Below are 11772 nucleotides of genomic sequence, written 5' to 3'. Positions count from 1 at the left end.
AGAGTGGAGGGGGAAGGGGAAAGAGTGGAGGGGGAAGTGGAAGAGAGTGGAGGGTGAAGGGGAAAGAGAGTGGAGGGGGAAGAGAGTGATGGGGAAGGGGGAGGGGGAAGGGGAAGAGAGTGGAGGGGGAAGGGGGAAGAGAGTGGAGGGGGAAGCGGGTGAGAAAATGCAATGGATGAGAGAGTGGGGGGATGGAGATAGGGACAGTGTTGGAGATGAAGAGAGTGAAGGGGAAGGGGAGAGAGATTGAAGGGGGAAGAAAGTGGAGGGGGAAGGGGAAGAGAGTGGAGGGGGAAGGGGAAGAGAGTGGAGGGGGAAGGGGAAAGAGAGTGGAGGGGGAAGTGGAAGAGAGTGGAGGGTGAAGGGGAAAGAGAGTGGAGGGGGAAGAGAGTGATGGGGAAGGGGGAGGGGGAAGGGGAAGAGAGTGGAGGGGGAAGGGGAAGAGAGTGGAGGGGGAAGGGGAAGAGAGTGGAGGGGGGGTGGGGGAAAGAGAGTGGAGGGGGAGGGGGAAAGAGAGTGGGGGGGGAGGGGGAAGAGAGTGGAGGGGGAAGGGGAAGAGAGTGGAGGGGGAAGCGGGTGAGAAAATGCAATGGATGAGAGAGTGGGGGGATGGAGATAGGGACAGTGTTGGAGATGAAGAGAGTGAAGGGGAAGGGGAGAGAGATTGAAGGGGGAAGAGAGTGGAGGGGGAAGGGGAAGAGAGTGGAGGGGGAAGGGGGAAGAGAGTGGAGGGGAAGGTGAAAGAGAGTGGAGGGGGAAGAGAGTGGAGGGGGAAGGGGAAAGAGAGTTTAGGGGGAAGGGGGAGGGGGAAGGGGGAAGAGAGTGGTGGGGGCAGGGGTAGAGAGTGGAGGGGGAAGGGGAAGAGCGTGGAGGGGGAAGGGGAAGAGAGTGGAGGGGGAAGGGGGAAGAGAGTGGAGGGGAAAGGGGAAGAGAGTGGAGGGGGAAGGGGAAGAGAGTGGAGGGGGAAGGGGAAGAGAGTGGAGGGGGAAGAGAGTGGTGGGGGAAGGGGTAGAGAGTGGAGGGGAAGGGGAAGAGAGTGGAGGGGGAAGGGGTAGAGAGTGGAGGGGGAAGGGGGAAGAGAGTGGAGGGGGAAGGGGAAGAGAGTGGAGGGGGAAGGGGAAGAGAGTGGAGGGGGAAAGGGAAAGAGAGTGGAGGGGGAAGAGAGTGGAGGGGGAAGTGGAAGAGAGTGGAGGGTGAAGGGGAAAGAGAGTGGAGGGGGAAGAGAGTGATGGGGAAGGGGGAGGGGGAAGGGGAAGAGAGTGGAGGGGGAAGGGGAAGAGAGTGGAGGGGGGTGGGGGAAAGAGAGTGGAGGGGGGAGGGGGAAAGAGAGTGGGTGGGAGTGGGAAGAGAGTGGAGGGGGAAACGGAAGAGAGTGGAGGGGGAAGCAGGTGAGAAAATGCAATGGATGAGAGAGTGGGGGGTGGAGATAGGGAGAGTGTTGGAGATGAAGAGAGTGAAGGGGAAGGGGAGAGAGATTGAAGGGGGAAGAAAGTGGAGGGGGAAGGGGAAGAGAGTGGAAGGGGAAGGGGAAGAGCGTGGAGGGGGAAGGGGAAAGAGAGTGGAGGGGGAAGTGGAAGAGAGTGGAGGGTGAAGGGGAAAGAGAGTGGAGGGGGAAGAGAGTGATGGGGAAGGGGGAGGGGGAAGGGGAAGAGAGTGGAGGGGGAAGGGGAAGAGAGTGGAGGGGGGTGGGGGAAAGAGAGTGGAGGGGGGAGGGGGAGAGTGGGGGGGAGGGGGAAGAGAGTGGGGGGGGAAGGGGAAGAGAGTGGAGGGAGAAGCGGGTGAGAAAATGCAATGGATGAGAGAGTGGGGGGATGGAGACAGGGACAGTGTTGGAGATGAAGAGAGTGAAGGGGAAGGGGAGAGAGATTGAAGGGGGAAGAGAGTGGAGGGGGAAGGGGAAGAGAGTGGAGGGGGAAGGGGGAAGAGAGTGGAGGGGAAGGGGGAAGAGTGTGGAGGGGAAGGGGAAGAGAGTGGAGGGGGAAGGGGAAGAGAGTGAGGATGGAAGGGGAAGACAGTGGAGGGGGAAGGGGAAAGAGAGTGGAGGGGGATGGGGAAAGAGAGTTTAGGGGGAAGGGGGAGGGGGAAGGGGGAAGAGAGTGGTGGGGGCAGGGGTAGAGAGTGGAGGGGGAAGGGGAAGTGAGTGGAGGGGGAAGGGGAAGAGAGTGGAGGGGGTAGGGGAAGACAGTGGAGGGGGTAGGGGGAAGAGAGTGGAGGGGAAGGGGAAAGAGAGTGGAGGGGGAAAGAGTGGAGGGGGAAGGGGAAAGATAGTGGAGGGGGAAGGGGAAAAGAGTGGAGGGGAAGGGGAAGAGAGTGGAGGGGAAGGGGAAGAGAGTGTAGGGGAAAGGGGAAGAGAGTGGAGGGGAAGGGGAAGAGAGTGGAGGGGAAGGGAAAGTGACTGGAGGGGGAAGAGAGTGGAGGGGGAAGGGGGAAGAGAGTGGAGGGGAAGGGGGAAGAGAGTGGAGGGGGAAGGGGAAGAGAGTGGAGGGGGAAGGGGAAGAGAGTGGAGGGGGAAGGGGAAGAGAGTGGAGGGGGAAGAGAGTGGTGGGGGAAGGGGTAGAGAGTGGAGGGGAAGGGGTAGAGTGGAGGAGGAAGGGGAAGAGAGTGGAGGGGGATGGGGGAGAGAGTGGAGGGGGAAGGGGAAGAGAGTGGAGGGGGAAGGGGAAAGTGAGTGGAGGGGGATGGGGAAGAGAGTGGAGGGGGAAGGGGAAGAGAGTGGAGGGGGAGAGAGTGGTGGGGGAAGGGGGTAGAGAGTGGAGGGGATGGGGAAGAGAGTGGTGGGGGAAGGGGAAGAGAGTGGAGGGGGAAGGGGAAGAGAGTGGAGGGGGAAGGGGGAGAGAGTGGAGGGGGAAGGGGAAGAGAGTGGAGGGGGAAGGGGAAAGTGAGTGGAGGGGGAAGAGAGTGGAGGGGAAGTGGATGAGAGTGGAGGGGGATGGGGAAAGAGAGTGGAGGGGGGTGGGGGGAAGTGAGTGGAGGGGGTTGGGGAAGAGAGTGGAGGGGGAAGGGGAAGAGAGTGGAGGGGGAAGGGGAAGAGAGTGGAGGGGGAAGAGTGTGGTGTGGGTAGGGGTAGTGTGTGGTGGGGATGGGGATGAGTGTGGAGGGGGAAGGGGAAGAGAGTGGTGGGGGTAGGGGTAAGAGTGTGGAGGGGAAAGTGAGTGGAGGGGGTTGAGTGTGATGGGGAGGGGGGGGGGATGGGGAGTGAGTGGAGGGGGAAGGGGAAGTGTGTGGAGGGGGAAGGGGGAAGGAGTGGAGGGAGAAGGGGGAAGAGAGTGGAGGGCGAAGGGGGAAGAGAGTGGAGGGGGAAGGGGAAGTGACTGGAGGGGGAAGAGAGTGGAGGGGGAAGGGGAGAGAGTGGAGGGGGAAGGGGGAAGAGAGTGGAGGGGAAGGGGAAGAGAGTGGAGGGGGAAGGGGAAGAGAATGGAGGGGGAAGGGGAGAGAGTGGAGGGGGAGAGAGTGGTGGGGGAAGGGGTAGAGTGTGGAGGGGAAGGGGAAGAGAGTGGAGGGGGAAGGGGTAGAGAGTGGTGGGGGATGGGAGTTTGTGTGGGGTGGAGTTGTGTGGGTGGGGGTTGTGGTTGAGGTGGAGGGTGAAGGGGTTGAGAGTGGTGGGGGAAGAGAGTGATGGGGTTGGGGGAGGGGAGGGGATGAGTGTGGTGGGGGTGGGGAAGAGAGTGGAGGGGGGTGGGGGAAAGAGAGTGGAGGGGGGAGGGGGAAAGAGAGTGGGTGGGAGGGGGAAGAGAGTGGAGGGGGAAACGGAAGAGAGTGGAGGGGGAAGCAGGTGAGAAAATGCAATGGATGAGAGAGTGGGGGGTGGAGATAGGGAGAGTGTTGGAGATGAAGAGAGTGAAGGGGAAGGGGAGAGATTGAAGGGGGAAGAAAGTGGAGGGGGAAGGGGAAGAGAGTGGAGGGGGAAGGGGAAGAGAGTGGAGGGGGAAGGGGAAGAGAGTGGAGGGGGAAGGGGAAAGAGAGTGGAGGGGGAAGTGGAAGAGAGTGGAGGGTGAAGGGGAAAGAGAGTGGAGGGGGAAGAGAGTGATGGGGAAGGGGGAGGGGGAAGGGGAAGAGAGTGAGGGGGAAGGGGAAGAGAGTGGAGGGGGAAGGGGAAGAGAGTGGAGGGGGTTGGGGGAAAGAGAGTGGAGGGGGGAGGGGGAAAGAGAGTGGGGGGGAGGGGGAAGAGAGTGGAGGGGGAAGGGGAAGAGAGTGGAGGGGGAAGGGGAAGAGAGTGGAGGGGGAAGGGGAGAGAGTGGAGGGGGTTGGGGGAAAGAGAGTGGAGGGGGGAGGGGGAAAGTGAGTGGGGGGGAGGGGGAAGAGAGTGGAGGGGGAAGGGGAAGAGAGTGGAGGGGGAAGCGGGTCAGAAAATGCAATGGATGAGAGAGTGGGGGGATGGAGATAGGGACAGTGTTGGAGATGAAGAGAGTGAAGGGGAAGGGGAGAGAGAATGAAGGGGGAAGAGAGTGGAGGGGGAAGGGGAAGAGAGTGGAGGGGGAAGGGGGAAGAGAGTGGAGGGGGAAGGGGGAAGAGAGTGGAGGGGGAAGGGGGAAGAGTGTGGAGGGGGAAGGGGAAGAGAGTGGAGGGGGAAGGGGAAGAGAGTGGAGGGGGAAGGGGAAGAGAGTGGAGATGGAAGGGGAAGACAGTGGAGGGGGAAGGGGAAAGAGAGTGGAGGGGGAAGAGAGTGGAGGGGGAAGGGGAAAGAGAGTTTAGGGGGAAGGGGGAGGGGGAAGGGGGAAGAGAGTGGTGGGGGCAGGGGTAGAGAGTGGAGGGGGAAGGGGAAGAGAGTGGAGGGGGAAGGGGAAGAGAGTGGAGGGGGAAGGGGAAGAGAGTGGAGGGGGAAGGGGAAGAGAGTGGAGGGGGTAGGGGAAGAGAGTGGAGGGGGTAGGGGGAAGAGAGTGGAGGGGGAAGGGGAAAGAGAGTGGAGGGGGAAAGAGAGTGGAGGGGGAAGGGGAAAGAGAGTGGAGGGGGAAGGGGAAAAGAGTGGAGGGGGAAGGGGAAGAGAGTGGAGGGGAAGGGGAAGAGAGTGTAGGGGAAAGGGGAAGAGAGTGTAGGGGAAAGGGGAAGAGAGTGGAGGGGAAGGGGAAGAGAGTGGAGGGGAAGGGAAAGTGACTGGAGGGGTAAGAGAGTGGTGGGGGAAGGGGGAAGAGAGTGGAGGGGAAGGGGGAAGAGAGTGGAGGGGGAAGGGGAAGAGAGTGGAGGGGGAAGGGGAAGAGAGTGGAGGGGGAAGAGAGTGGTGGGGGAAGGGGTAGAGAGTGGAGGGGAAGGGGAAGAGAGTGGAGGAGGAAGGGGAAGGGAGTGGAGGGGGAAGGGGGATGAGAGTGGAGGGGGAAGGGGAGAGAGTGGAGGGGGAAGGGGAAGAGAGTGGAGGGGGAAGGGGAAGAGAGTGGAGGGGGAAGGGGAAGAGAGTGGAGGGGGAAGGGGAAGTGAGTGGAGGGGGAAGAGAGTGGTGGGGGAAGGGGTAGAGAGTGGAGGGGAAGGGGAAGAGAGTGGAGGGGGAAGGGGAAGAGAGTGGAGGGGGAAGGGGGATGAGTGTGGAGGGGGAAGGGGAAGAGTGTGGAGGGTGAAGGGGAAAGAGAGTGGTGGGGGAAGAGAGTGGAGGGGGAAGTGGAAGAGAGTGGAGGGGGAAGGGGAAAGTGAGTGGAGGGGGGTGGGGGAAAGAGAGTGGAGGGGGGTGGGGGGAAAGAGTGTGGAGGGGGGTGGGGGAAGAGTGTGGAGTGGGGTGGGTGAAGAGAGTGGAGGGGGGAGGGGGAATGAGAGTGGGGGGTAGAGGGAAGAGAGTGGAGGGGGAAGGGGAAGAGAGTGGAGGGGGGTAGCGGGTGAGAAAATGCAATGGATGAGAGAGTGGGGGGTGGAGATAGGGAGAGTGTTGGAGATGAAGAGAGTGAAGGGGAATGGGAGATTGAAGGGGGAAGAGAGTGGAGGGGGAAGGGGAAGAGAGTGGAGGGGGAAGAGAGTGAGGGGGAAGTGGAAGAGAGTGGAGGGGGAAGGGGAAGAGAGTGGAGGCGGGTGGGGGAAGAGAGTGGAGGGGGGTGGGGGAAAGAGAGTGGAGGGGGAAGAGAGTGGTGGGGGAAGGTGTAGAGAGTGGAGGGGGAAGGGGGAGAGTGGAGGAGGAGGGGAAAGTGTGGAGGGGGAAGGGGGATGAGAGTGGAGGGGGAGGGGAAGGGAGTGGAGGGGGTGGGGAAGAGGGGGAGGGGAAGAGAGTGAAGGGGGAAGGGAAGGGAGTGGTGGAGGGGAAGGGGATGAGAGTTGGGGTTGGTGGGGGAGGGGTTGGGGTTGTGGGGTGGGTTGGGTTGTGTGGGGGGGAGGGAGTGGAGGGGGAAGGGGAAGAGAGTGGAGGGGAAGGGGAAGAGAGTGGGGTGGGTGGGGGATGGGGAAGGAGTGTGGAGGGGAAGGGGTTGGGTTGTGGGTGTGGGGTTGGGGTTGTGAGAGTGGAGGGGGTTGGGGAAGTGTGGTGGGGTTGGGGTTGAGTGTGGAGGGGAAGGGTTGGGTGTGGGGTTGGGGAAGGGAGAGTGGGAGGGGGTGGGGAGGGGTTGTGGTGGGGTGGGGGGAGAGTGTGGAGGGGGAGGGGAAGGGGTTGGGGTGGGGAAGGGAGTGGTGGGGAAGGGGATGAGAGTGGAGGGGGTGGGGAAGAGAGTGGGTGGGGTTGGAGTGGGAGGGTGGTTGGGGAAGGAGAGTGGTGGGGAGGGGTAGGGAGTGGTGGGGGTTGGGGTTGTGTGGGTGGGGTTGGGGTTGTGTGGAGGGGGTTGGGGGTGTGTGTTGGGGTTGGGGGTGGGGTGGGGGTGTGTGGGGTGGGGTTGGGTTGTGTGTTGGGGTGGGGAAGAGGTGGTGGGGGTTGGGGTTGTGAGTGGAGGGGTTGGGATGGGGTGGGGAGGGGGATGGGTGGAGGGGGGGGTTGGGGATGAGTGTGGAGGGGGTTGGGAGTGTGTGGAGGGGGAAGGGGAGTGAGTGGGTGGGGTGGGGTTGTGTTGTGGTGGGGGTTGGGTTGTGTGGTGGGGGTGGGTTGGGTGTGGGTGGGTGGGGTTGTGTGTGGTGGGGGGAAGGGGTTGAGAGGGTGGGTGGTGGGGAAGGGGAGAGAGTGGAGGGGGGGTTGTGTGTGGGGGTTGGGTTGTGTGGGGTGGGGGTTGGGGGTGAGAGTGGAGGGGGAAGGGGATGTGAGGTGGGGTGGGGGAGTGGAGGGGAGGGGGAAGAGTGTGTGAGGGGGAAGGGGGAAGAGAGTGGTGGGGGGGGAAGGGGGAGGTGGTGTGGGTGGGGGTTGGGGGTGTGTGGAGGGGGAAGGGTGTGGAGGGGGAAGGGGAGGGGAAGGGTGAGTGGGGGGATGGGGAGTGAGTGGTGGGGTTGGGGTTGTGGGTGGGGGTTGGGGTTGTGTGGGGTGGGGTTGGGGTGAGTGTGGGGTTGGGGGTGGGGGTGGGGGGAAGGGGGTGGGGTGGGGTGGGGGTTGTGTGTGGGAGGGGGAAGGGGGAAGAGAGTGGAGGGGGAAGGGGGAAGAGAGTGAGGGGGAGTGGGGGAAGGGAGAGTGGAGGGGAAGCGGGTGAGAAAATGAATGGATTAGAGAGTGGGGGGATGGAGATAGGGAGAGTGTTGGAGATGAAGAGTGAAGGGGAAGGGGAGAGAGAGTGGACAGAGACAGGAGACAGGATGCTGACTAGGAGAATGGGGGACGGTGCACAGCAAGGGGACAACTAGAAATGCAGGCAGTTTGAGGCTGAAGAGGGCTTGTGGGAGATACAGAAATTCAGTGGGTGCAGAGGGAGAGCAAGGAAGGGTTCAAGGGATATTGAAGGTAGGGTAGGGATGTATCCTGTCCTGCTCCCATCAGTGGCAGGCGGAGCAGAGTTGCCGAGGGCAGCCTGCCGGGACTCCCGCCGATTCCCTCTGACTCATACTCCTCCTGCTCAGACTTGAGCGTCAGTTCAATGAAAAGTTGCTGCAGTTTCTCGTTGCAGTAATTGATGCAGAACTGCTCGAAGCTGTGGAGAGAGACAGGCTTGTTGAGCAGAGAGACACACTGAACCCCCCAATCCAACCCCCCCGCTCCCAGCCTGTGGCTTGTCAGCTGTTTGGTGAGGGAGGGTAGTCCTGAAGTTTCCAGCTCTGACCCCCCAACCGCTGGAGAACATGCCCTGTATTGACCCTGTGCCTGACCCACACTGGTGTGGGCAGCTCACTCGCTGACCTCTACATATCCGTTCCTTTTCATAAAAATACATTTAATAGCCACTGCACTATGAGAATACAATTACATTATAAACAAAAATCAGAAATCATGATTCACACATTCCCATCCACATTGAAGATGGCATTTACTCCCCACAGTGCCCAAAGTATCTCTGTGTTACCCATGGATGCCATATGTTCTTTTGCTGGGCACAGACATACCTGCAGAACATTGCCAGGCAGTCAGCCCAAGCTGCCTGCCTCCAGGAGCCACAAATAGCTACCTTAGTTTGCAGACGAACTAGGACATCTACCTCCCTCCCTGCCCCACCCCCTTTACTGGATGACCAGAGATGAAGAGGATGGGGCTAAGATACAGCCAGAAGGCATGTTCATGCCCTCAACTCCACACTGCTGCAGAACCCCACCCCATCCTGTACCGGTTCCCCTCAGACACTCCCAGCTTCCATTCCATGGCCCTCTTTCTGCAATGGCAACCCCTCAGATCCATAATATCCACCTAACCCCCCCCCCCCAATAAAGTCAGTCAAACCTCTCAGAGTCTCCAGCAAAAAGACCCTGAGAGTTTTGACTGACTGTGGGGGGTGGGGGTTAGGGGGTTTAGCTAGATCACAGGACCAGGGAGAAGGCATGGGTCAGAGGTCAGAGAGTGACCCCAGGACTGGGTCAGAGGTCAGTGGAAGGGAGGTCAGGTGACTGCAGTCTATCACTGACCCAGGGTCAGAGTGCTCCATATACAGATTAAAAGGCATATTTAGCGTTAGCCTTCATTAATCGGGGGATTGGGTTCAAGTGCCGTGAGGTAATATTTCAGCTCTATACAGCCCAGGTTAGATAACACTTGTGTTCAGTAAAAGATGATAAGAAGCAAAAATCAAGTGGACAGCCAGCTCCTTTCTCCCCAGGGCGGAAATGGTTAATACAAAGCAGAATATTTTTAAGGTGTATAATGTATTCACCCACCCTCTGCTCATAAGTTTTCATGTTTTATTGTTTTACAACATTGAATCACAGTGGATTTGATTTGGCTTTTTCTGACACTGATCCAACAGAAAAGACTCCTTCATGTCAAAGTGAAAACAAATTTCTACAAATTGGTCTAAATTTACAACAATTATTAAACTCAAAACAATGTTTTGTAAACATTGATTGCATAATTATTCACACCCTTCAAACCAGTATTTAGTAGATGCACCTTTGGCAGTTATTACAGCCTTAAGTCTGTGTGGATAGGTCTCTATCAGCTTTGCACATCTGGACACTGCTACTTTTCCCCATTCTTTACAAAACTGCTCGAGCTCTGTCAGATTGTACGGGGATCACGAGTGAACAGCCCTTTTCAAATCCAGACACAAATGCTCAATTGGATTGAGGTCCAGACTCTGACTTGGCCACTCCAGGATATTAACTTTGCTGTTTTTAGGCTATTCCTGTGAAGTTTTGGCTTTATGCTTAGCATTATCTTGATGGAAAACAAATCTCCCAAGTCACAGTTTTCTTACAGACTGCATCAGGTTTACCTCCAGGATTTCCCTGTACTTTGCTGCATTCGTTTTACCCTCTACCTTCACAAGCCTTCCAGGGTCTGCTGCAGTGAAGCATCCCCACAGCATATTTCTTTCGACAGTGGCTTTCTCTTTGCCACTCTCCCATAAAGTTGTGACTGGTGAAGCACCCGGGCAACGGTTGTTGTTCGTGCAGTCTCTCCCCGCTCACCCATTGAGACTTGTAACCGTTCCAGAGTGTCACAGGTCTCTTGGTGGCCTCGCTCACTAGACCCCTTCTTGCACGGTCACTCAGGTTTTGAGAATGTCCTGCTCTAGGCAGGTTTACAGCTGTGCCATATTCTTCCCATTTCTTGATGATTGATTTAACTGTACTCAGTGACTTGGAAGTGTTCTTGCATCCATCTCCTGACTTGTGCTTCTCAATAACCTCTTCACTGAGTTGCTTAGAGTGTTCTTTTGTCCTCATGGTGTAGTTTTTGCCAGGATACTGACTCTCCAGCAGTTGGACCTTCCAGATACAGGTGTATTTTTACTACAATCGATTGAAACACCTTGACTACATGTAGGTTTATATACAGCTAGGACACCTTAACTAATTATGTGACTTCTAAAACCAATTGTGTGTACTAGTGATGATCTGGTGTGTCATATTAAGGGGAGTGAATACTTATGCAATCAATTATTTTGTGTTTTATATTTGTAATTAATTTAGATCACTTTGTAGAGATCTGTTTTCACTTTGACACAAATGAGTCTTTTTCTGTTGATCAGTGTCAAAGAAAGCCAAATTAAATCCACTGTGATTCAATGTTGTGAAACAGTAAAACTGCAAAACTGGCAAGGAGGGGTGAATACTTTTTACAGGCACTGGATAAGGGGAATGTCAGAGGTAGTTGTTCATGCTGCCAGGGATGTGGTAGAGGCAGATACATTAGGAACAATTAAGAGACTTAGATTGGCACATGGATGAAAGAAAAGTGGAGGGTTATGTGGGAGGGAAGGGTAAGATTGATCTTAGAGTAGATTAAAAGGTTGTCAGATTGTGGGACCAAGGGTCTGTACTGTGCTATACTATGTTCTAGTTTACTGATAGCACTGCTTCAGGGAGATGCGGGCAGGGTTAGAATGGAACAATGGAAGAGCAGTGGCTGAGCTCTGCGGAGGTATCTCTTCAGGGTTAGAATGGAAGAACGGACAGACAAGAGCAGTGACGGATCTCTGTGGAGGTTGGTATCCACCTACCTGTTGTGCTGAAATACTTCAAACCCGTAGATGTCCAGCAGTCCGATAACGTTGGGTCGGTAGTTCTCTGTGTATGTGGAGTCCTGTAGGTGACAAAGAAAGTGGAGTTACCGCCTACCTCCCAAAGACAGGCAGAGCAACACACACAAAGTGCAGGAGGAACTCAGCAAGTCAGGCACCTGTGGAGAGGAGTAAACAGTCAATGTTTCAGGCCAAAACCCTTCATCAGGACTTGGCCCAAAACATCAGCTGTTTATTCCTCTCCATGGATGCTGGCTTACCTGCTGAGTTCCTCCAGCACCTTGTGTGTGTTGGTCAAGATTTCCAGCATCTGCAAAATTTCCTGTGTTCAGATATCCCTGTCCTCGAAATGGGCCCCACCAACCAGTCCTGTGCCAAAGTTCCCCGTTACACCGTACATTCTTCTGTTCACCCACTTCTGTCGGTGGTCAGAATGTCTGACCCTGAGACTCAAGCACTTTCAGCCCTCCACGTGTCCTTGTCTTCCACCACTGGCTGGATGTTTCCTTTAATACCCTGTGATCCAGTTCCCTTCCTTGACCCAGGGAACGTACCCAAGCACTCCAGCATGGGACTGAAATCAGTGTCCTTTATTAAAGGCAATTACAAAGGACTGGAGAGATAGGTTTCTGAAATCCCTACATGGTACATTGTGCTTTGGAAGGAATTTTTTGGGATAAGAGTCCACTTGTCTGAGCTGACTCCAGAAGAGGACAGAGAAACAGAAGAATAACAGGAGTAACTGTGGAGAGTAACGGGAGTAATGGGAGAGAGTAACAGGTGAAACAGTAGAGAGTAACAGGAGTAACAGTAGAGAGTAATGGTAGAGAGTAATAGGAGTAAT

At 56.9% G+C, this 11772-nt stretch overlaps 1 protein-coding gene across 1 annotated transcript in view; it reads right to left on the bottom strand.

Moving 5' to 3' along the window:
• The window catches only part of LOC132396180 (unconventional myosin-Ic-like), a 112262-nt gene that overhangs the window by 58575 nt on the left and 41915 nt on the right, over positions 1-11772 (bottom strand). Inside the window, exons 11-12 of the mRNA XM_059973732.1 lie at positions 10908-10990; positions 7820-7949 (exon numbers count right to left, since the gene is read on the bottom strand). Of these exons, the coding sequence (XP_059829715.1) occupies positions 7820-7949; positions 10908-10990 (213 nt within the window). The remainder of the gene's footprint in view (positions 1-7819; positions 7950-10907; positions 10991-11772) is intronic.

Source organism: Hypanus sabinus, chromosome 6, assembly GCF_030144855.1.
Source record: "Hypanus sabinus isolate sHypSab1 chromosome 6, sHypSab1.hap1, whole genome shotgun sequence".
NCBI classification, from domain to species: domain Eukaryota; kingdom Metazoa; phylum Chordata; class Chondrichthyes; order Myliobatiformes; family Dasyatidae; genus Hypanus; species Hypanus sabinus.
This window is presented reverse-complemented; position numbering and strand designations above follow the sequence as displayed.